General features: G+C 32.2%; 2 protein-coding genes across 6 annotated transcripts; one reads left to right on the top strand and one right to left on the bottom strand.

The window, feature by feature from the left end:
* Positions 1 to 1,284: 1,284 nt before the first annotated feature.
* LOC102629494 (uncharacterized) lies at positions 1,285 to 15,786 on the bottom strand. 5 transcript variants are annotated; one of them, XM_006464624.4, is made up of 5 exons: positions 5,747 to 5,966; positions 4,424 to 4,716; positions 2,979 to 3,157; positions 2,710 to 2,786; positions 1,285 to 1,647 (listed from the first exon to the last, which is right to left on the bottom strand). In XM_006464624.4, the coding sequence occupies exons 3-4, from the start codon at positions 3,117 to 3,119 to the stop codon at positions 2,730 to 2,732; spliced, it is 198 nt and encodes a 65-aa protein (XP_006464687.1). In that variant the 5' UTR covers positions 3,120 to 3,157; positions 4,424 to 4,716; positions 5,747 to 5,966; the 3' UTR covers positions 1,285 to 1,647; positions 2,710 to 2,729. The 5 variants fall into 5 exon arrangements, 2 of the variants coding, with proteins under 2 accessions (XP_006464687.1, XP_052290460.1); XR_008052075.1 differs by lacking the exons at positions 1,285 to 1,647; positions 2,710 to 2,786; positions 2,979 to 3,157; positions 4,424 to 4,716; positions 5,747 to 5,966 and adding exons at positions 13,082 to 13,444; positions 14,129 to 14,176; positions 14,642 to 14,718; positions 14,917 to 15,096; positions 15,620 to 15,786; XR_008052076.1 differs by lacking the exons at positions 2,979 to 3,157; positions 4,424 to 4,716; positions 5,747 to 5,966 and adding exons at positions 14,917 to 15,096; positions 15,620 to 15,786.
* On the top strand, positions 8,167 to 9,886 carry LOC102629203 (hypothetical protein). Its single transcript, XM_006464623.4, has 2 exons — positions 8,167 to 8,515; positions 9,356 to 9,886. The coding sequence occupies exons 1-2, from the start codon at positions 8,242 to 8,244 to the stop codon at positions 9,664 to 9,666; spliced, it is 585 nt and encodes a 194-aa protein (XP_006464686.1). The 5' UTR covers positions 8,167 to 8,241; the 3' UTR covers positions 9,667 to 9,886.
* Positions 15,787 to 25,935: the final 10,149 nt, after the last annotated feature.

Genomic DNA, 25,935 nt, shown 5'->3' on the forward strand with positions numbered 1-25,935 from the left:
TCCATAATGCCGTCACAAATGTCCGAGAAAATTTTTATATATAGCACTGAGGTGGTGGGAAAATCCTATCAAGTGGCAGAGCTGTTGGGATTAGTCTCATAAATCATATTGCTGTCAATGAAGGCCTTAAACACGTCCCTGGTTTGCATGCAATAAGCCCTCAATTAATTATTATTGAATTATACTAAAGTGTTTAATATACGAGAGTAAATTATACTTGCAAGTGAAGTTTTTATATAAAATTGCACTTGACAAATAGAATAAACACAATAATGAGTTTGCGTTATCAGAAATATCTTTTTATGGTTAGTGATCAAGTTTGTTATTTGAAATGTGCCTGCAACTTGCCGGATTTTGCCGTCTTAAATTGGTTAAATTTTTTCAGGTGAATCTGCAGTTGCATAGATTGTATCTAGATCACTCCCCAGTGAAAAGAAGAAGTTCAAAAAAAGATAAAAGTGATAGATGAGATGGAGAAAGAACTCGGGAGATTATAACAAATTATTTTAGAATTAACTTTGAGACCAAGGCCTAACGAAAGACCTCGTATGTATTTAATTAGTAAAATTTGAAAAAAAAAATGTACAATTCTTGTCAATGATCTTGTTTCTAAGGAGACAATGTAAATCACATAACGCACATAGACAATATCAGCTACCCTTCTTTTTTTTTTTTTAATAAATCAAATCAAAATAAATACAAAATTGGGGTGTCCTTGCGATCGCGCTGAGGCTGAGAAATAACGGAAAGCCATTATCAAAACTGGAACAAGGAGAAGCATCCAAGGCGTTGTCGACAATGGCAGCAGAAATAGTGGCAAAAATAGAAGCGACGGGGTGAAGAAAAAGAGCGCAGCCATAATCAGGAGCATCATTAAAAAATGGGGCAATGGCAGCGCCAACAACGGCAGCAACAACAGTGACACAACCATGACCACAATTTATGCAGGCACCAAAAGCTGGGAACCTTCTTCCGGGGAAATAAGACTGCAAAGGACTTGAACTCTCTCAATAGTGCTTAGGATTTGGCTTATGCCTTGGCCTTGTGTGGTAGTCCCTTCAAATAGGACAGAAATCGAAAGTATATTCAAGTTAGGAATCCCCTCATCTATAGGCAAACTCCTTTAATACCCAGGAGTTTCAAGAAAATTAATACTCCTAGTGGCTAGTGGGGTAGTGGGTCATCTATTTAGATTAGGACATATTAAATGTCAGCATTGGTGTAATACATGTGAATCAAGTGATATTAAAAATAATAGCTAAAAAAAAAAGAAGAGAGAACTGCTGCCACAAAAAAAGTTCAACAAATCAACACTATCTGAATACAGAAGTGAAAATAGGAGCAACTTTCAGGCTCAAAGGATCTCATATACATATCACCAACTGATACTGTTTTGCTGCCACCAGATTACACGACATTGCCAGCCGAAGATGACCACTTAAAACAAAATGGCCAAGGAAAGCCCTCAAAAACCTAGCATATAGAGCACGCCAAATGACATAGCAACAGAAGACCCATACAAGCACTAAGTTTCATCATCCTAGAGACATGTTGACATTTGTGCACAAAGTATTGGAGTCAGTTGAATTATATTTGTCCAGAGCGGCACTAGTTCGCGATTGACACGCCACAACAATATTAGTAGACCTGAAAGAAAAATGGTTCACAATCCTTTAAAAGAAATTAATGAGTATTTTTAAATTCACCAGATTGAAATTGAACAAATTGGATAAGGCAAATATAAACAGAGTTGAAGCTGATTCTAAAACTTCGCACCACTTTAACAATTGTGTAAAGAAAAATATTATTTATCAAGAAATATATTTATTCATGCTCCGAAAGTGCTTGCAGTCATCAGGAAACTTCTACTCATCCCCACTGAAAGATAAATTCTATAATTCTTATAAATTTTGTTATCAGATTCCGTGAACCTTAAGGGGCAACACTCTTTAAGACAAAAAACAGAAAATCACAAAATGAAGGCAATGATTACATATTGTAAAAATAGCATGGTAGAAAATATCAATTACGTTACCATCTGAGGTAGAAGGAAAAGGAAAGACTAATATTGCAGTTAATGAACAATATTGTAAACATCTTATAACACGAGGATAAACCGCACACGAATAAAATAAGGGGGCACTCAACATAAAGTGGGTGATGAAGTTGAGCTTTTGTTGCAGTCACTTTAAGGGCGAAACTCAGAAACGAAAGGCAGAAGAAGGTTGCTGAGGCTGACACTAAATTGCTTGGTGAAATTTTCACTGAGAAGTTTAATGATCTAACCTTTGAATAGTTTGCAACAGATACACCCTTTTGATACATACAATAGACATGGAAATAAATGAAAACATATTGACGACAAGAATGTAGAGCTGCTAATCTTTTGCTAAGAAAAGATTTGCACTTAAGACCCATTGCAACTCTAATCCACCCTTGAATAGCTAAGTTGAATACAAAAAGACTAAGGATGTTAAGCTTTTACGCAAAAAGAACATTTGGTGTCTGTGACTATGTGCTCAAAAAATACATAATGGAAGATGATCTGCAAATGGGCATATTAAATAATCATTGAACAGAAAACCGAAAGCCTTGAGCAACCAATCCTAAAGAACAGGGAAACTATACCCACTAAATAACAAATGCAAACCGTACAGACATACAGACCATCCCACAGCCCTTCCTACAATAAACATGAGTGGAGTTTACCACTGAAAAGCGAAGCTAGTTCACAGGGACAGTCCAGCAAAAAGCAACTCCAGCTCCTTTTCCTTTGAAGAGGTCCTCTGACATAAAGAAAAACAAAACAATGAGAAAATGAGCATCAAATTTCTATTACACGCGCAAAATAGCTATCATATCTAACAAAAACATATAGTTAAAATCACACAATTCACTAAAATACTCTAAACGAGTATGGAAAACTTCAAATAAGTCAGACTGAGTCTAAACAATTGCATGAACAAATTATTGTATACCGGCTGAGACATCAGTTGAAGAATTTTATTGAGTACACGCAGGCAATGACTAGCATAAGCGCTGTTTGCAGGAAGCTTGTTCATTCGTTTCACTTCTTCTTGAACAGCCGCCTTCTTCTCTTCATTCCCCTTTTTGGCCATATATCTCCAAACTGGGTAGGAGCTGCAGTCCCCATAATCTGTTTAAAATGACCATACAATGGCAATATTAGTCTAAAAATGAAAATCAAAGCACCATTTGGCAACATGCGAATTTTATGAATGATCTACAATTCCGAAACAATTCTTTGGGCTAGAAAATTAACAAAGAACGAGTAAATTTTACTAGTAGTTCATTAAGTTACTTTTAATTTTGCAAGTTACTACTCAATTTTCTCAAAATTCTTTTTTTTTTTTTTTTTTTGTTTCTTCACATTACAAACCAAAAATCTTCTTTGTCACTATCTATACTTCCATTCAGAACTAATGATTAATGGGTATGGGCAATTGAATATAATCAAACACAATGAATGAATTCAAAACACCAACAAAGAAAGCAAAAAAGAAGATTTTTTTTTTCCTTCAATACTTAAAAAGATTATGGCAATAAAACAAGACTGGCCATGGAATCAAATCTCAATTATGACTTGGGATTTTATGAAGAACCTAAATTCAACATCCCAAGGATGAAACTGATTCCAACACCGGCTTTAGAAATTTTAACCCATCATTAATTTGTGGTAATATTTTTATTTACTTATTTAATATTAGGTAAAAAAATAAATATGAAACCGTCTCAATAGAACCATTCAATAAATACATATCATGTGTTTTAAATTACTTTTCTCCATCTATTATTATTGGTCCATTTCAAAGTGATTAGTATATATCTGAAAATATTACTTGATGAACACTAATAATTTAATGCACCTACCCACACCCAATTTAAATTTTTCTCATTATTTTGTACTAAGTTATCATGATTTAAAATTTTAAGCAATTGAGTTTTGTATTATGTATACAAGATAAATAAGTTATCTCACGGTTGATGTTGATCAAAGAGTACCGGACCTATACAAAGCATTCCTATTTAAATGCACCTTATTAAGCATTTCTATTTAGAAGCACCTTATAAAGGCATTCTCACAACCGCAAACCCAAACTAAAATTACAACATTCAAAACATACTATTCCCTGTTCTTTTGGCGTTCTTTCAAGAATCACATGTTTAAATGCCTACAGCATTTTGGTCTCCATAACTTCCAGTTTTAGTTCATAGAACAAACTTGTTTATGAAACAATAAAAATAAGAAAAAGAGTGAGAGAACAAAACGCAAATTACCAAGATATCATTAAGGCTTCATATACAATCAGCAATCACTGTAACATGATATATCTACAGTAAATCATATTATATATTGTATTAATTATGTAATATGATCAATTTTAAGGTTAGTGAACTTAACCCCATTTTATAGCCTGGATCGAATGAAAATTCTTTTCTCCTTGGTTTTCGGAAGATCTGATCCCTTGATGCCTTCATTTGGTTTCTTCTTCTGAGGAATTGATCCTTTAGTAGGTTTCACTGATGTCTTGTTTTGTGGCTCTACGTTGTTTATCAGTTCCTGCATTTCTTCCATCTTTGCTTGCATCTCCTTTGCTGATTCAATATCTTTGCATTTATTTTTATCATCTAACAAGAGGGGACGTGGTTGATACTTCAATCCATCCAGCACAATCTTATACACTTTCTTCCCACCTGCAAACTCATAAATGGGCAAAACAAATTTTTGTGTAATATTTATCAATGCTCAAAGTTACAAATCCCAGTCCAACAACTGTATGTGTAAGTTTGACCAGGTGCCTATAAGCAGGCCTAGTCTCTAATTTGTAAATGTAATCCATATCTAGAGAAACAAACGCTAAACACATCTTGCAGTTGATGTAATCCATATCTAATTTGTAAATGTAATCCATCAGGTTCTCCACTCTCAAACATATCGCCTGCTCTTTCACAGAAGCACAAAGACAAAGCATTTACAACCCAAAACAGATCAAATATAAAGCAAAATGACTGAAGAGCTGTGCATTCTGATATAACTGAATTGACACAAGAGGTCATACAAGACGATTCCAAAAGTCCAGAACATGAGTATATGGTCATATAGTTATCAATTTGTAGATGAACAAAAATATTCTCATATTTTTATTGGCTCCCAAAAGGACAATATGAACAAAAACTAACAAGCTATCATATGAATGCTTCATCACAAAACTGCTAAAAAATCCCTTAAACTGTTGTACATAATCCAGGCAAATAACCGCATATTAGCATCTACATTTCGTCATCATTTGATTACTTTCTTTCCATGTTAAGATAGTTTTCCCAAATTCAGAAACAATGGAGAGGCATCCTTCTTGCGCTTAAACTAAGACGCACTACAAACCTAACCTGCTTACAAAATTGCAACATTGAATTTCAAAGAATTACAATGAATTTCAGTCAGAATCAAGTCTCAACAATCACTGGACATTACAGAGAATCTGAAGTCGAACCGTACAAATACGGATCCGCATAAATTCAACAAAATGAATATTTCAGTTATGACCGTAAATTTTCTACTCTAGAGTGTTAATTAATTAAAATACAGGAAAATACAAAATTCTATCAATCTCAAAAAAGCTAACTTCATCAGATAATATTGAAATGCAGAACGGAATAATGCGAAATTTATTGAAAATAAATTAAATTAGTACAAAAGCATAAACGGAGAAAAGGCAGTACTAACCAGTGACGCCTTTGACAGAGACGTTGAGGGCGGAATCGAGGGCCAATTCGGTGAAAATTTTGAGGAATCCTCCGATCTTCGCTCGACGATTCAAATTGCTGATTGGATGGTGATCTCTGTCGACCTTAACGGCGTCTGCCATCCCCATGACGGAGGAGATATACGCGCCTTCTACTGTGTTGGTTCTAACACTACTTAAATACTTCTTTTATTTACCTAAAAAGTTCTAAAGTATTTCTTTATTTTAAAATCTTTCAATAATTTTCTGAAAAAATAGAAAAGAGAAAAGAATAATGTTAAAAAATAGAAAAGAATTTTTTTTTAAAGTTATTAGGTAAATAGGTTTTACTGTATATTTCCTTTTGTTAATTTGTTTCATTATATAAAGAAATCTAAGTTGTAGGTTTAGATCCTTTCATATTCTGATCAGATTTTGTTAAAATCAATTAACATGTAATATTATTTAATTCAATAGTCAGGATTTGTTTCCAAATTATTTTGACTAACCTCTTAAATGATGCATTTTAATTCCTTAAAACTCTGTATCATGACTAATTTTTCCCACTTCGCTCTATAATTCTTGCCTCTATAAATTTGTTCTCTCATCATCACCAACTCTTCCTCTCTTCATAATTAGTCATCGAATTTACTAATGTCAGATGTCAATGAATCTTTAAAAAAATTAAACAATAATCGAATCATGAGATTGAGAGGATTTTTCAAAGTAAGAATATATTGAAATTTTCTCACAAATAGTTTGTATACTTAATTTGTTAGTTGTTAATATAGTATCGATAGATACCATACCCTAGAACTTAGACACCAACAAATGATCATATTTTATTGATTTTTGTTGATTTTTTTTAATTATATACTGGTATCTAAGCACATAATTCTAAAAATATTGTACCTAGCTGTATTTTATAAGAATTTTGGCTATTAGGATTATGTGTTCTCTAAAGTATATTAATTTATTTATTTTCTAATTAATAAAATATTCGAGACATTTTTTGACATCTTAATTATATAAATATTTTGAATAAATTCTGTTTAATCATATTTTATGTATTGTATGTGATCATCATATGTATTCACAAAAGACAAAAATAGAAATTATCTTATAATTAAATAAATTAAGTTCGCAGTTGATAAATAGAGTTGGATGCTTTATTATGTTTACAATATAGTAAATTTATTAAATAATTTATCTTAATCATGTATGAATTTACAGACGTACGTCAAATTAGATCACATATGAAATTTAATATATTACGAAAATGTAAATATACAATTTATATATTATGATAACTTTATATATTGTATGAGAAACGCGATCTAAATATTTCCGGTGAAAAAATTTTTCTTTACCAACATTGGCAACATTATTTAAACATTTTAGAAATGAGCCATTATAACTTTTAAATTATAAAATCTTCACGAATTAACATTAGTCAATTGGTGTTGGGAAATTTTTGCTTTTTAAATGCCACGGACACCAAGTAGCAGACCTAGGGATGGCAATGGGCACCACCCGCAGCGGGTTTGCCATTATCAAACCCAAACCCGCACAAAATTTAAATTACCAAACCCACCCGCAACCCGCAGCGGGTTTTAATTTTTTAAAAAAAATCCACCCACAGCGGGTTTTAACAATTACCAAACCCGCAATGGTATCCGGCGGATTTTTTGCGGGTTTCCGTATTTAAAATCACAAATATTTAATATATAAATTTATAATAATAACCTCAAGTTCCATATAACATATTCAATTTTATATTTAAACAGTGTAAATGAAAAATTAAAATTTCCACATCAATTCAACACAAATTCTCAAATTTAAGTATAAATTATACAAATCTATTTAAAAAACACAAACTAATATCTAAAAATAATAATTACATTTCATATTATCATTTAAAACAAGATCAAAGAGAATATATTTATTTTATTCACCACCATAAGCACCCATCTAACACAATGCCTAAAATAATAATTAAGATTAATATTTTCAAATACTAATTCGAAGGAAAATACCTTTAGTTTTCTTTAGGTTATGACTTTAGAATAAGAGATGAGCCATATACACACATACACAACTTTGAGCCTTTTGCTATTTGGTAATTTGATTAATTACATTATTTTCTTTATATATTTTTATATTTAAATTAAATTAAAAATATTTGAAAAAAATTATTGCGGGTTTGGTGGATATCCATGCGGGTATCCACCGGGTATAAGGTTAATACCAAACCCATCCGCATCCATATGCGGGTTTTAATTTATAATACTAAACTCGCCCGCAACGGATAAAATTACCCGCAACGGGTGGGTTTTGACAGGTAAATTTAGGCGGGTTTACAGGTTTGCGGGTACAATTGCCGTCCCTAAGCAGACCTATATAATAAAAATTCTGCAGCAACGGTATAACTTTCCCAGTTGTTTCTCTTGCTTTACTCTCCTGGGACTGAGAGAGAAAGAAGAGAGGAGGGAAAGAGATGGGAATCTACGATTACATGTCTGCGACAGTGGATTCAATTAAACGCAACACACCGAATCTAACCGCTGTTAAGGGCATATGCTGGTATTCTTACGATTACAGCCGTGCTGCTGTTACGAACATCCATAGCGCCGTTACAGTCAACGGCAAAGCTGTCGTCGAGAAAGTTAACCAGAACTTGCCCGATCAAGAGACAAGGTCAGAGATCGCCACCAACTTGGTCAAAAACTCCGCCTCTTTCGCCGTCAACGAGGGACTTAAGCTCGTTCCTGGTTTGCATGCAACCTTTTATTTTATGATACTATTACTACTCGCTATTTGTTTTCATATTTTTTAAAAAAATATTTATTTGCTTTTGTTTTCTTTCTATATGCTAGATGATTAATTGATGTCTGAAAATAGTTTAAGGATAAGTGATTTCTTTTTTGATATTGTTACGACTTACGAGGATGTTTCGTCCGTACTATAAGGATGAATGTGACCAAGTTGTTCACTTGGGATTTTTCAATCTCACAAACTGCGGTATGTGATCTCATTATGAATTGGTTTACATCGTAATTGGTTGGTTCATAATGCTGGATATCTAGCAATAGTTAGTTATTCAGGTTGTTTCTAGGAAAGACAAGACGAACCTCTTGGCTTTGGCATAGGTCTTGTCACTTCCATTTGTAAGGGGACTTTGTGCCTGCCTTTCACCAGAGAAGTGAAATATGCATGATAGAGGGATTAGTTGCTACTATTTCAGTTACATTTCTTCGTTAGCAAAATATTTCATGCAGTTCTGGCTGTTGTTTTTAGATGATTCTATGTTAGTTTGCCATTGCAATGCCCCCAAACGGGCCCCAGTGCCACTCGATAAGTCTTTAGAGATCTTTTGGACTTGGATTGGTGGGGTTCTCATCATACCCTGCACCAGAACGCCAATGGCATCAGAGTTTATAAGTTCTGTAAATTAGTTTGTGTTTTCACTTGTAGCAAATGCTGTCTTAATTACTTGTAACTTCAAAATGCCTTGCTTATGGCGCACACGCTCTCTGACTCTCTGTAAAGATAGAAAGTGTTGGCATGATGTGACTTGTTAGTTTCCCTTCTAAATGGATAATTATTTTCAGGTGGATCCGCAGTTGCCAACATTGTATATCGATCCCTCCCCAATGATAAGACAAAGCTGCAAAAGAATAAAGATCTGCTGGAACTGAAAGATAAGGTTGAAAGACTGGAGAAAGAACTCCGTGATTATGAGAAATTACTTGACAAAACTGAGATACAAAAGCCAACAGTGGAATTAAAGTCCAAGAGCACACTTGATTTGCATCAAAAACCGGAAGATGTGATCAGAGCTTTCATGATGACAGAGTTTATGAGTAATCATTTCTTGGATGGCCTAATTGTTCCTGAGATTAGATCAAGGAACCACCGTTAGTATTGAGTATGTTAAACAAAATGGTCCCTCAATAAGTCATTGTATGCTGTATCTGTATAAATTAGATATCCTTCTGCACAATCACAGATTTATTCTGTGATGAACTTGATTGTCATTGTTGAGTCTTCTTGCTATATAATTCAGGGTACCATGTTTGTGTCAGCATGTTATGTAATTGTAAACTTTCAGCTTCTGAATGGTCTTGCTTTTTAAGTCAACATATTCGATGTTGTGTTGTTAATTCTACTTTATTCAACTTGACATCCCTGCAAGTTGAAGAATGTTTCTGAAAATTTTCCTGATGGATGATTACAGGGGAATGAGTTCATTTAATGCAGGGACATGAGTTGGATCTGCCAAGATTACAGGGCTTTGACGAGACTACTTAGAATATTTAAAAATACATGTTTTCATATAATCTAAAATTAAGAACATGTTATATTTAATAAAATTTTAATATTACTTAATTTTTCTTTGGCTTAATGGATGAATTTTATTCAAAAAGCAAAACGGGGTCACAAAGAATTCAAAAATTGAGTTCGAAAATCCTCCAGCCAAATCACTAATTCATGAACCTTTAATGCAATCTTGGCTGAGACCATAAGCCGTTTGATTTGCATGTCTTGTAATATGCTAAATATAATAGACAATGCTAGATACTTAGTACATCATGTATCAATTTCACCAAACAGAAGAGCTTAAGCCTCAACATGATCAACATCAATGGCTTAAACACACACATTCACGCATTACAAGTTGTTTATAACTAACTTGCGTGTTTTAGTCTTTTCAAATTTTTTGTCAAAATTTTTTAACTCAATTTTTATCGAAGTAGCATTGTTGTATACAATTCTGAAAAGTAATCAGTAATCTTAAGAAATTGTGAGAAGGTCTTTGTCGATACTTATTTTTGTAATTTACTTTTGACTTGTTAAGATGCAAAACATAGTGTTCAAGAAGAATTAAATAACAGCATTTATCCTTAATTATTTGTTGATTTTAGCAAAATGACCTTGAAAATCCAAAGCCTAGTTAAAGCCTTTATCCTTTAGTAGTTGATTTAAGTAAAATGAGAAAATGTCTTGGGAAATAAAACCTCAGTAATGTAATCACGCATCTAGAATTAATTGTTGATTTAAGCAAGATAAGAATAAATGTCTGGGGAAATCTAAAAGCCTAATATATATAATTACATCCATTAAAACATCTCTATAATCATACTCTATATGGGAGTAACCTCTAGGTAGTCATAAAAAAATTATAATCTCAATTTGAGCCAGTTATAAATAAAAATAAACTTTACATTGTAATAACTTACGGTATTTTTAGATCCCATCTATAGGAACTTGACTTCACGTAATAAAAATTTATTTGGATTTTACAAAAAAAATATATGTTATTTTTTTAAATTATACCTATCTCTTTTATGATATCTATACATTAATTTTAACATGCTCCATTAATTAATTATTATGATGTATTTATTTCTTGGAATAAGGAATGAGAATGAGGAATCATTTCCATTGTGTATGTTTATTATGCAAATCTGAATCAAAGAATGGGAATGGAAATGATGGGATCCACTAAACTTGGAAATGAGTAATGGAAATCTCATATCCTAGGAGGGGTTGAGAATGATATTCTAATTCTTTGGAGTGACTTTCTTACCCCTAATAAAATATAAAAATTCTCATATACATTAAAATAACAACAACAATAATGATAATAATAGTAATAATAATAATTATAATAAGATTAACTGAGAACATTTTAATAACTTGTAATAGTCCATTCGATTCCAAACCAAAATAAACAAACAACTAACATAGTGCATGTTTTTATCTCTTTATCACTTGCACTGAGGATGAATAAGGCAAAACAATAATTTTTTTTTTGGATATATCGTATTAAGTTATAACCACCTCATAACAATAACAAAAAAAATTATTCTCAACATTATAATTATAGAAAAGGTTTTATTGTATCTACAATTTGCTATGCTGTGTATAATTAGTGTAGAATTTCAGTCGTAAAGCAACGAGATTCACATTCTAATTAAAAGAAGCAAGCGAGATGGGAATTTACGATGACATTGTCAATATCCATAAAGCTGTCCATAACACTATGGACTAAGGCAGTCGACGGCATAACTGTCTTTACAAATATCCATAATGCTGTCACAAATGTCCGAAAAAAATTTATATATAGTACTGAGGTGGTGGGAAGATCCTATCAAGTGGCAGAGCTGTTGGGATTAGTTTCATAAATCATATTGCTGTCAACGAAGGCCTTAAGCACGTCCCTGGTTTGCATGCAATAAGCCCTTGATTAATTTTTATTAAATTATACTGAAGTGTTTAATATACGAGAGTAAATTATACTTGCACGTGAAGTTTTATATAAAATTGCACTTGACAAATAGAATAAACACAATAATGAGTTTGCGTTATCAGAAATATCTTTTTATGGTCAGTGATCGAGTTTGTTATTTGAAATGTGCCCGCGACTTGCCGGATTTTGCCGTCTAAGTTGGTTAAATTTTTTCAGGTGAATCTGCAGTTGCATAGATTGTATCTAGATCACTCCCCAGTGAAAAGAAGAAGTTCAAAAAAAGATACAAGTGATAGATGAGATGGAGAAAGAACTCGGGAGATTATAACAAATTATTTTAGAATTAACTTTGAGACCAAGGCCTAACGAAAGACCTCGTATGTATTTAATTAGTAAAATTAGGGGAAAAAAATGTACAATTCTTGCCAATGATCTTGTTTCTAAGGAGACAATGTAAATCACATAATGTATTTAATTACTTTTTTTTTTAATCAAATCAAAATGAATACAAAATTGGGGTGTTCTTGTGACCGCGGTGAGGCCGAGAAATAGAGGCAAGCCATTATAAAAACTGGAACAAGGAGAAGCATCCAAGGCGTTGTCGACAATGGCAGCAGAAATAGTGGCAAAAATAGAAGCGATGGGGTGAAGCGAAAGAGCGCAGCCATAATCAGGAGAAGCATTAAAGAACCGGGCAACGGCAGCGCTAAAAATGGCAGCAACAACAGTGACACAACCATGACCACAATTTATGTAGAGGGGAAATAAGACTGCAAAGGACTTGAACTCTCTCAATAGCGCTTAAGATTTTGTTTATGCCTTGGCCTTGTATATTAGTCACTTTAAATAGGGCAAAAATCAAAAGTATATTCAAGATGGGAATCCCCTAATTTGTAGGAAAACTCCTTTAATACCCAGGAGTTTCGAGAAAATTAAGACTCCTTGTGGCTGGTGGGGTAGTGGCTAATCTATCTAGACTAGGACACGTTAAATGTCAGTATACAGTATTCGCGTAATACATGTAAATCAAGTGATATTAAAAATAATAGCTGAAATTAAAAAAAAAAAAAAAAAAAAACCCTGCTACCGCAAACAAACTTCAAAAAATCAACACTATCTGAATACAGAAGTGAAAGCAGGAGCAACTTCCAGGCTCGAAGGATCTCAGAAACATATCATCAACTTATACTGTTTTGTTACCACCAGATTACACAACACTGGCAACCGAAGATGACCACTTAAAACAAAAATGGCCAAGGAAAGCCCTCAAAAACCTAGCATACAGAGCACGCCAAATGACAAAGCAGCAGAAGACCTATACAAGCACTAAGTTTCATCATCCTAAATACATATTGACATTTGTGTACAAAGTATGGAGTCAGTTGGATCACTTTTGTTCAGAGCAGCACTACTTCGCGGTTGACGCACTGCAACGATATTAGTAGACCTGAAAGAACAACGGTTCACAATCCTTTAAAAGAAACTAATGAGTATTTAAATTCACCAGATTTAAATTGAACAAATTGAATAAGGCAAATATAAATAGAGTTGAAGCTGATTCTTAAACTTCACCACTTTGACAATTGCGTAAAGAAAAATATTATTTATCAAGAAATATATTTATTCATGCTCCGAAAGTGCTTGCAGACATCAGGAAACTTCAACTCATCCTCACTGAAAGATAAATTCTGTAATTCTTATAAAGTTTATAATCATATTCTGTAATTCTTAAGGAGCAATACTTTAAGAGAAAAAATAGAAAATCACAAAATGAAGGCAGTGACTACATATTGTAAAAATAGCATAGTGTAGATTAAAAAACATCTGCAGTCATGCCAAGGAAGGCAACTGATCGAAGATGAAAACATTAATTACATTACCATTTGAGGTAGAAGGAAAAGGAAAGACTAATATTGCAGTTAATGAACAATATTCAGAAACATCTTATAATGTCAGGATAAACTGCACACCAATAAAATGAGAGGACATTCAACATAAAGTGGGTGATGAGGTTGAGCTTTTGTTGCATTCACTTTAAATGAGAAACTTGGAAATGAAAGGCAGAAGAAAGTTTCGGAGGCTGACCCTAATTGCTTGGTGAAATTGTCATTGAGAAGTGCAATAATCTAACCTTTGAATAGTTTGCAACAGATACATCCTTTAGATAAATACGATAGACCTGGAAATAAATGAAAACATATTGACAACAAGAATGTAGAGCTGCTAATCTTTTGCTAGGCAAAGATTTGCACCTAAAACCCATTGCGACTCTAGTCCACCCTTAAACAGCTAAGTTAAAGACAAAAAGACTAAGGATGTTAAGACTTTTATGCAGCAAGAACATTTGGTGTCTATGTGTCTATCTGCTCAAAAAATACATAATGGAAGATGATCTGCAAATGGGCATACTAATAATCATTGAACGTTGGTGTCTATGTGACTATGTGCTCAAGAAATACATAATGGACAATGATATGCAAATGGGCACATTAAATAATCATTGAACGGAAAACCAAACGCCTTGAGCAACCAATCCTGAAGAACAGGGAAACCATACCAACCAAATAACAAATGCAAACTGGACAGACATACAGACCATCACCATCCCACAACCCTTCCAACAATAAACATGAGTGAAGTTTACCACTAAAAGGAGAAGCTAGTTCACAGGGACAGTCCAGCAAAAAGTAACTCCAGCTCCTTTTCCTGTGAAGAGGTCCTCTGAAAATGACATAAAGAAAAACAAAACAATGAGAAAATGAGCATCAAAATTCTATTACACACGCAAAATAGCTTTCATATCTAACAAAACCATAGAGTTAAAATTACACAATTCACTAAAATACTCTAAACCAGCATGGTAAACTTCAAATAAGTCAGACTGAGTCTAAACAATTGCATGAGCAAATTATTGTATACCGGCTGAGACATCAGTTGAAGAATTTTGTTGAGTACACGCAATCGATGACTAGCATAAGCGCTGTTTGCAGGAAGCTTGTTCATTCGTTTCACTTCTTCTAGAACAGCCGCCTTCTTCTCTTCATTCCCCATTTTCTGCCATATATCTCCAAACTGGGTAGGAGCTGCAGTCTCCATAATCTGTTCAAAATAACCATACAATGGCAATATTAGTCTAAAAAAGAAAATCAAAGCACCATTTGGGAACATGCAAATTATATGAATGATCTACAATTCCGAAACAATTCTTTGTGCTAGAAAATTAACAAAGAACGAGTAAATTTTATTAGTAGTTCATAAAATTAGTTTTAATTTTACAAGTTACTACTCAGTTTTCTCAAAATTCTATTTTTTTTTTCTAGTTTATTCAAATTAGAAACCATAAATCCTCTTCGTCACTATCTATACTTCGATTCAGTTCTAATGATTAATGGGTATGGGCAATTGAATATAATCAAACACAATGAATGAATTCAATGCACCAACAAAGAAAGCAAAAAAGAAGAAATTTTTTTTTTCTTTTCTTCGATACTTAAAAAGATTATGGCAATAAAACAAGACTGGCCATAGAATCAAATCTCAATTATGACTTGGGTTTTTGTTTGTCTTCTTTAGCCAAATAAAAATAAATTAAGAACACAAAAAAGCAAAGAGAGAGACTTACTGGTTACAGGAACTGTTTCTTCCGAACGAAGCTAATCGGAAGTGGGGGGGAGAGGATTCACAAGTATTTTTCTTCCGATGAAATACCACCGCTTTTAAAACGCGGCGTTTTAATTGGCGATTCGAGTCTTCGCACGAACGCTGCGTTTAGATTAGATGTACTTCGTATAGAATCTAAAAAGAATCTACAAAGAAAAACTACATAAAATTATTGTAAAATCACCTAGTTAAACCTCTGGAGTAATAATTTTTTATAAATAATTTTTATGTATGTGACCTAGGGGTGTTCAGAATCCAATCCCATCCGCTCAATCCATTTGATCCGTGAAAATCCGATCCGTAAATCTGTGGATTGGATATGCATTGAAAATTTAAAAATCCGCAGTTGATGGATTGGATATGGATTTACTTCTGTAAATCCTTAAAAATTCGTGAATCCGCAAAAAAAAAAATTATATATATATATATATATTTATTTATTTAGTTAAAAAATTATTATAAATTTAATTAAAGAATATTATAAATGTGACATTGCATAGTTACATAAAATATTATAACATATCTTAGCCATTACCCAATAATACTAATAAATAAAAAATAATTAAATAATCAAATATACAAATATACCTTGTAAAAATTGTAAAACAAAATAAAAGCAAAGTCACACGTACTAGCAAAAGTAAAGTAACATAACGCCAAGTTACCAATAATTTGCTACGTCACCCAAAAGTAAAGTAACATAATGTCAAGTTACCAAAAATTTGCAAACAAAAAACTCTAAGCTTCCTCGTTGTCACACGCACTAGCAACACCCAATATTGATTCGATACACTCTCGACACGGATTTGAAGGACGTCGACTGCGTGATTCTAGCAAGTGCAAGCCATCTACTTTCCCAAGTCCATCGAGCCACTTCACAATCATTGGTTCCAACCAAACAATTGCACTATCACAACCTTTAAAATCGCCACTCGTACTTCTCTTAGTTCTCATCGTTGACGACTTCGTAATCACCACTTTTCGACAAGTGCAATATCCCTGGTGAAGGATCATACTGTGTTTGGTTTTAGAAACTTCACCATTTCAATTAATTGTGGCTTTATTTGTACAATTAATTTCGGTGTTATATTAATATATTATTGTAACTTTATTTGAACAATTAATCTTAATATGTTATATTTTGAAACTTTAAACGTATTATTGTAGCTTTATTTGAATAATTAATCTCGATGTGCTATATTTTGAAACATTGAATGTATTATTTTAGTTTTATTTAAACAATTAATTTGTTTAAATTTTATTCAATTTTAAATTTAATTAGTAGTAAAATTATTTTTATATTAGATTTTTTTAAAAATTTCATTAGTTCATGGATTGGGGAGAACTAAAAAATTTTAATTCGGAAACTAATGCGCAAAATAGTGTATTGGGTATGAATTAAGTTAAATCCGCATCCGATCCGCAGACGTATAGATTCGATATGGATTGAGTCAAATTCGCTTTCCGATCCGCAGATGAATGAATTGATTCTGGATTGAGTTTAATCAATCCGTAGATTGGATTGGATTGAAAAATTATAATCCGTAAAATTATAGATCGGATATGAATTGATGTCTAATCCGTAAAATTCGATCCGCGAACACCCCTAATGTGAGCATAATGATTGCTTATTTTTAGATATAACTATATATAGATATTTAAATAATAGTTAGTAAATATGCAGGAACGGACCTTGCTCTGACCCGCTAAGGCTTAAAGTGTGGGTGGGGAAAAAACATTGAAGGGGTAAAGAAAAATGTCTTGCGTCATTAATTAGCCCCTAGTAAATTCATTCAAATTGCCCCCATTAATCTACAAAAGTAGCCTAGTATCATGATCTATATAAATAGGTAAGACAAAATATTCCATGGGTTTAGAGTTTCATAGGGTTTTACTCTAAATTGGGTTAATTTTGAATAATTTTTGGAGAATGAGATGAGAAATGAGAGAAAAATAATCCTTAAATTCTTAATGGGGTGGGGTATGGTTTTGTACTCCCCACCCCACTCTCACCCCAATCCCTATTATATATAAATATTTTTTTTCTAATTTTTATTTAATAATTTTTATTTTATCAATTACAATGTTAGTTAATAAATTTTCTTTTTATTTTTACTTGATATAAATGATTTATAACTAAAATAAAACCTTAAAATATAATTTTTATTCAATCATAAAATATTGTTATGTTTTCTTTCATCTCTTAACATACTGCTCTTTTCAAACATTTTTTAATTTTGATATCATTTCAAGATATTGTTTCAAATATTTGGAGTTTTTTAAAATAATATAAATACTTTATAATAGAGTAATGATTTTATTTAAATCTTTAATTTTTAATTTATAAAAATCATATATCCACATCTACTATAAAATAAATAAATAGAGAATGAGGTGGGGGTGGGGAAATCATTCTTCACGTGGGGATTCTCCATCCCCATCCCACAAAATTTATTGGAGAAGGGGTTGGGGAATTGAGGCGAAATTTTTAATGGGGTGGGGAATGGGGTAAGCCCTCCCACCCCCACCCAACCCCATTGCCATCCCTATATAAATTGAGTAATGCTTTTCACGCTAATTTAATGTCCCTATAAAACTCTATTTTTATAATCATAGTTCTATTACTAGAAAAAATTGCGTGAAAGGATAAAATATTTTTACAAATAGTCAGCTCTACCTATCTTTAAACCCTAATATACGATATATTAATTCTTTTGATAAAATCAAAATAATTTTCAAATAATAAAGAAATAATTTTTTAATAAAATAAATTTTTATTATGAAAAATATGTTTACAATTTAATTAATTTATTCTAGATGATAGTAAGTTTAATTAAGCTATTTTTTTATTTTTTGTCCATATTTATAATTTTATTAGAGAAAGAACTATAAATATAAACGGTAGGTTTCATAAAATTTTTAATAGGGTGTTAGAAGCTACACTTCCATAAGTTTTAAATTCATAAATGCCCACAAATTTAAACAAGAAAATAAAAGTCCCATAAAATTTTTAAAATGCTCAAAATTTTAATTTTTAACTATTATTTATTTATTTATTTGACAGAAAAACTTAGCTTTCAATGATTCAACTTTGAGAATAAGTACAAAAGATGAGATGGACAATTATCGATCCACATTGCTGGTTCTGCAATGTTTAAAGTCATTTTTGCAAAATGGTGTTCTTCAGTCTTCTTAATCCTTCTTGAACGTCTGAAATGGTCTAAAATATTTTAGGTTTGCTGCATTTCCTTCTTATAACAAGGTGCACAGCTTCTTGACAATTGAATTCAATTATCAGCAGCACACAACCAACAATTTTTGCAATTTCAACTCCCTGTTTAAGTGCTTTTACTTCTGCAGCAAGTAAATCCCCATCGAACTTAGCTTGCATTTGAGTAGCTAATATAAAATTTCCTACAAAGTCTCTAACTACTACTCCTAAACCCGTCATCTGAGTTTTCACTTGTGTTATTGCATCCATATTACTTTAAATCACCTATTGGAGGAGGTTTTGCAGGTTTGATTTACCGAGTGACTCTGACTTAAAAGAGGATGGCGGTGAGTTTTCCTGTATGATTCCACAATTGCTTCTACTTTAGCCAATAGTACTTGAGAATCTTTTTTCTTTCCTTCGAAGACAAAATGATTTCTTGAATTCTAATTAGCCCAACAAAGTACAATTATAAGTTCCATATCTGCTTTGCTTTTCTTTGCTGTTAAAATTTGAACTACACTCAACAGGTTTTGGTCTGCAAAAGAATTCATTTCATCTACAAAAAGTGTGATCTCCATGTCTTCTGTGATGCTTTACAGTTAAGAAGATCACGGGAGGTGTTCTTTCCTTGTTTGCCACATAAGAGTCAGTAATTTATATATTATTTATATATTTTCTTAACTTAATTTTATGTTAAATTATAATTAATTTATGTTAAATTATATTTAATTATGTTAATTTTTATTTTTATTTTTATATTTTGTTATTTTAGGTATAATCTAGCATTAAAGAGTAATTAAATCGGAACATTCATGAAGAAATTTACTTGAAGGATTAAGGAATAAAAAGGGGAAAGAAATAAAGATATTTAATTAAAATAAATTAAGGAAGATTTAACTAAATTAAGCATCATGTATGCAATCATGTGGGGCAAGCTTTGAAGATTTAGTTGACATTTAGTTGACAAATATGGCATGCACGTGAACAGTACTTTGACAATTTAAATGGTAAGTTCAGCATATATTTTTATTAAAGAAAGCAAATATTTTGCATGGTTTTTAAATGGCAAGCATGTGCATGAAAGATTGAGGCGGCTGGCTTTGGTTTTACGTCTTTCCATACCAGGCTAATCCTAAGTTACATGCATGTAACTTAGCATTAGCCTTAAGATGCCCTTAAGTTACATGCATGTAATTTACAACCCTCTCATATGAATAGTGAGTGGGCCTACACCATTCACTATTCATGTAACTTAGGGGGATCCTCCATACAAAGATTTAAAGGTCACCGATTGACAATTATAAAAAGAAGATAAGACCGGCCGCAAGAATTAGCAGCCAAGAAGAGAAAAAAGAGAGAAGAGAGCAGCAGCCGCACTATTAAGTATTAAGCTAAAGCCGAGAGTGGCAAGAACAATTTGGAGAGGGAGGAAGACGTGTTAATTATTTTATTAGGGCTACAATGTAGCCTAAATATGAAAATTTAATTCTACAAATCTGTGTTATTTTTAGTTTATTATTTCATGGTTGAGTGCTCGTTATTGTACTTAATGCTTTTAAATATCTGGTCAATATTTGAATGATTCGAGTATATATGATGAGACCGAGAGGAGATTTATATATTTTTGCTCTATGAAATGGATGCCATGAATTGAATGAAAGATAGAAATGTGCCAACGTAATTCATGCAGTTTTTTTTTAAGAATTTCCATAGAGCTTAATGAATCTCTGGATATTTAAATTAATATAGAGTTATAGATTAGTGGGTTAATATGTGAATGTATTTTTGATATTACTAGAGAGAGGATATTGAATAGATTAGGGAAATTCACTGTCAACATGAGTGATAAACTTTAATAGAATAGATGAAGGATTAAATTTGGATTTTGTTATGGTGAAATCGGATGTCCTAATATCTTAATCTCTTGATGATTTCTATTACTGCTTGCATAATTATTTAAATTTTAGTTATTTTATTTTATTTTAATCTAAATCTAAATCTGCCTATTTGATCGTTCAAAAAAATTAGGGTTAGAATAATTTTGGTAGCTAATAGGATATACAATCTCTGTGGGATGATTTTTTACTTTTCATTATATAACTTGTGCAGACTAGTACACTTGCTAATTTATGCAACTGCCACACTTTTGACACCAAGGCTATTGTAACACTTTTCTGTTAGAGATTCTATGATGTTGGAAGTAAATTCTAAGTTGCCTCTACATAAAGATCTTTCCTTTTTCTGGTGAATCAAGATTCCAGATTGCATGCCACTTTGATGAACTTCTCTTTGATATACTAGGAAAATGTGGAAATTTAAGTCTAAAAGCAACTTGATAGCCACTCTTTGCCGAATAGTTTCCATGATTATCAAAACCCCATAAAGGTTAATCTGGTCTTAGACTTCTTGATAATATAATCTTTGAAATGTGATCAACATCTTCAGGTGTGAAATGTTGCATGCTTAAGGTTTCATTCCACTTATACTCCTCATAAATCAGCAGAGAAATTGTGGTGTCCAGTAGTAAAGTCGGTGCTGGCATGATCTTGAAAGTTAAGGGCTTAAGAAGCTAGTTGCTACTGTAGATTCTTACTTATTCTCTAGCTCAGTCCCTGGTGAAGCACTTGTCCACCCCAAAGAATGCTCCTCCATATGAATGATGGCTTTTACCCCATTCAAAAAATGATTTTTTTTTGTTAAATAATGCACCTATAGGACTTTTGCCAATTAAAGAATTAGGGAATTCAATCAACCTGCAACCTTGCTTGGCCATTAAAGCTCGATTAAATCTAAGGAAATTCTAGAATCCCATTCCTCATTTTTCTTTGGATTTGCACATCTCTCCCACCTAGCCCAATGAATGTTTCTGTGATCTTCTTTTGAGTTCTACCAAAATTGAGTTAATGCTCTTTGGATGTCAGCATATAGTCCTAATGAGATCCTGAAAACAGTCATAGCATAGGTAGGGGTTGCTTATGCAATTGCTTTGATTAGGACTGTTTTTTGTCCACTTGAAAAAAGTTTGCTCTACCAATTCGATATCTTACTAAGCATATCTTACTAAGCACTCTTAACTTGATATCATTGAAAAAGCTCAGTTTTTTTTTTCTTCCCACCACGGATGGCAGCCCCAAATACTTCTCATGCCTAGAGACAACATTAAACTTAAAAATGCTTTTAATTTCATCAATTTGCCTAGCTTGAGTGTTTTTTATTAAAAAACATAGAAGACTTTTCATAGTTGAAGATTTGGCCTGAGACAGCTGTATAACTGTCAAAAATGTGCTTCAACTTAGTATAGTCTTTAGTTTTAGCCCTTGTGAATATGATGCCATCTTCTGCAAAAAGTAAGTGAATGATTGACATTTTGTTGCTAAATTTTAATTCATGGATAAGCTTCTTTGATTCTGCTTGTGGCAACATATTTGGAATTAAAGTCTGCACTCTAAATTCACTGCACCCGCACTCGCTGATTCACTCCTAATATCCCGGCGACTTCCCTCCCTAGCTATTTTATGAGTGTTGCATATAACTTAAACTCTGCACTATGATTTGTCTTGTTTGGTTGCAATATATCAATTATCAATTGGAAGCTTAAAAAAAAAAGGAAAGGAAATATGTTTGTTTAGAGGTAAATTTATAAGGATATTTTGGATAATTAAAAGGACAAAATAAGTAGAATACTTGGTGCAATATCAAGATGTCGTTTGAAAGACTTTATTATATTGAATTGGCTTTGAAATCAATGGTCAAAATTGGACACGTCAATATATTTATATGAAAGAATAAACATACTACAAAAGGAATATTATTATCATTTTTCCCTAAATACGACATAGAGCCCTAAAATCATTCCTTTTTTTTTTTTTATCTAACCATGACATGTAGCCCTAAATTTTGTTTATTCTCCTTACCATTAACCTCCACTATATAAATATCTTTTTCACTCATTATGAGGGCTCTCCTCTTATCTTATGTGACTGCTATTAGGCCTTCACAAAGAAAGGCCAAAAAAAAAAAAGATGATTAACACTTAAAAGTGTACATGTAATAAGGATAAAATTATTAGTTTTTCACTTAAAGTGTTGATTAATACGCTCATTATTCATAAATTATTTTAGCACTTCCCAAATGTATTTTTATGTTAAATTAATTCGTAATATGTTAATTTTTATCTTGTAAATATTTTTCAGTAATAAAGATGGAATTGGAATTAAAAGCGTTAACAAAAAAGAACTGCTGGAGCACAATTGAGAATATGTAATTAATAAAATAAAAAAATAAAAAATAAAAAATAAAAAGGGTGAGCAACCATGCTCGTGATGGTCAAGTGGCTATCTTGCTACCTGACCATCACACCTCTCAATGTATCTATCTCTCTCTCTCTCTCTCTCTCTCTCTCTCTCTATATATATATATATATATTATAAAAATAAAAATAAAATAAAAAATAATAAAAAGGATGGATTCCTTGTCTATAAAAGGCAAGTGGATGCCAGCGGGAGGGGGAGCCCACACGAGAAAGGGGAGAAAGTTGAAGAATTCTTTCTTTCTTCTTTCTTGTTTTCTTTAGTAATCAATTTTCGTGTAATAGATTTTAGAAATTTGTTCAATAAAATAAGTGTTTTGTTTTCCAATATGAGTGGCTAAATTTTCTAAGCATCCTATGTAAATAATATTGAATAATAGATAGTCAAAGTTTCCTTAAGCATTTTAAATAAATAATTTAACGAAAGACACAAAATTAAAGATAATAACATATAAACTTTATAAACCAAATAAAAGTTTAAGTAAATATTAATTTTAGCGATCAATAACACATAACAAAATTAGTGAAAAGATATGATGACATCCAAATAAATATATGAAATAAGAACCATAAACGTTAAAGGACACCCATAAGAAATTAATTAAATAAAAGACAATTTATTTCATTAAAAAGGATTTGATCGTTATATAAAAAAAATTAAAAGACAGAAGAATTGAGAACAATAGAACCGGTAGAAGTCATTGTCAAACCGCCCTCTTCTCTGTCTGGCTGCGTCTCTGTTGTGTATCTTCATGATTTCAATGGGCTTAATTTCAAAGTTTGCTATTATAACGCCCCAAATCAGCCAGACAGCCACCGAAATTTTAAATCCTAAAGTCAAAAGGGCTTGCCCTTTTAATTTGTTTTGATTTGGTCTTGCTCACCTGCCCTCCGCCTGGACTTCTAATTAAGCCATTTAATTTAGCTATTATTTCTCATGTGATTTGGTTATAAATTAGGCTAATAAATTTAATTGTAATATGGCCATAATCTCAGTAGCGACGAGCTCAAATAATCTTTAATTTTCTCAAATTTTTATATTTTGTACTTAACTTTCAATTTATTATTCTGGTCAACAAAAGTAAATTAATTAATTAAAATAATAAATAAAAAAGATACTAACAAAATAATTAAAGGTGAAATATATCAATAATGTCCATCACTTACCAAGTAGAGGAATTCATTTGAGTAAAGTTTATTCCCAGCTCGCAGTCCGCACAGCACAGTGCTATTAAGGAGGCAAGGCAGACCATTGTTGCAACCACAACCAAGCTCAGTAAAATGTCCTCTTGGATGTTTCAGCAAAACTAAAATAGAACTAGTCACTGAACCTTCCAGATGTTGAGCAGATCTACAATCAAGATTCAGTAGCAGCGTAAGTAAATAGATTCAATAGAACTATCAAACTGGCGATTGAGAATGTCAGGATTCTGGATCAAATTTTATTCCTCTAGATGTCAGTGGCACCAAGCAACTATCTCGTTTATGAACAGTTAAATTCCTTCAGCTTCGAAACTAGCTAGCTAAGGGAAAATGTTAAGAATAGAGCAAAAACGAGAACTTCTCAGAAAATATCAGATAAAAAGTGCCACTTGCATATTCAACCCAGACTATTTGCAAATTATTCAAGTCAATGGATTAAAAGAAATTCTAACTAAATAGTACATAGATTATTAACATAGAGCCATTAGTCATCTTTAAATACACTGAAGAAGCACATAAAATGATGCGTAATAGTAATACATCCACCAAACATATATTATGTTTCCATATTTCCTGTTTTCAAAGAATTCTGCAGTGGATTGAATCAACTCCAATATATTAATCATCATTACTGATCACTCTTCACCTGCATTTCAATAATTTGCGTATCTAGTTCAATGATGAAAAACGTGCATTGACTATAACAAAGAAGTAACAATTTAATAGTATTAAAAGATATTCAATAAAAACGAATAAACTATATCTTTCATGGATTTCATCAAATGTTTCCCGTCGCTAGTTTTTCATGGTCACAGCAGCCACTAAAGAGCAGAGCTACACTAGCTGTGGTCTTGGATATGATATAAAGAGCAGATAATGGAAAACAAGTTCTCTGCGTTCATCAATTTGGATGATTCTGGAGACAAGATCAGATCAAACCCTAAGATTGTTGTACTGATAAGCTTGATTTGCAGATCATGAATATAAACAAAGTATATCATTCAACCAAAAACCAGGTCAAACTGATTGCATATAGTCCAACCCTTTTGTTTGATAAACCCCGGATCATTCCCTCTTCAATTTTTTAATTTTTTTTTCCCTCAACGACCAATCTTCAAACCTGTTGTTTTGATTGCCCTTACTCTAAACAAACAAATTCAGCCGGTTTCCCTCATATTACAGCTGTTGGACAAATTAAACATCGTCTGTTGGATTAAATTTTAGCACGTTGAAAGGTCGAGATTCTCCATGCTGTACATAACGTTTAACGTAACTTAGGAATTTTCAAAGAGAAGAACTTTCAAAGCATGCAGGCAGAACTTTCTTTTGTTACCTGTTGATTTCATGTTTGAATTTTTTTATTAGTGTCGTGGACTCTTAAAAAAAAATATATTTTAAATACTTATACTTTAATAATATGCAGCCCTCATGGCGAGACAGTTGAGTCCCAGCCAGTGCCAATTTTGTTTTACATAAACAGAAGAAAGCTGTACGAAAGCAAAACACCGAACCATCCCCATCCCCATTCGATCCCCATTCCCATCAAATGGAC

This window comes from Citrus sinensis, chromosome 9 (genome assembly GCF_022201045.2).
Source record: "Citrus sinensis cultivar Valencia sweet orange chromosome 9, DVS_A1.0, whole genome shotgun sequence".
Taxonomy (NCBI): Eukaryota; Viridiplantae; Streptophyta; class Magnoliopsida; order Sapindales; family Rutaceae; genus Citrus; species Citrus sinensis.

Bases quoted from the DNA above. Each gene is read 5' to 3' on its own strand.
- LOC102629494 (XM_052434500.1), bottom strand. From the start codon at position 5,894: ATGGGGATGGCAGACGCCGTTAAGGTCGACAGAGATCACCATCCAATC. The intron at 4,717-5,746 runs GTTAGTACTGCC...ATGAGTTTGCAG, and splicing joins CTCTGTCAAAGGCGTCACTG to GTGGGAAGAAAGTGTATAAG.
- LOC102629203 (XM_006464623.4), top strand. From the start codon at position 8,242: ATGGGAATCTACGATTACATGTCTGCGACAGTGGATTCAATTAAACGC. The intron at 8,516-9,355 runs GTTTGCATGCAA...AATTATTTTCAG, and splicing joins GGGACTTAAGCTCGTTCCTG to GTGGATCCGCAGTTGCCAAC.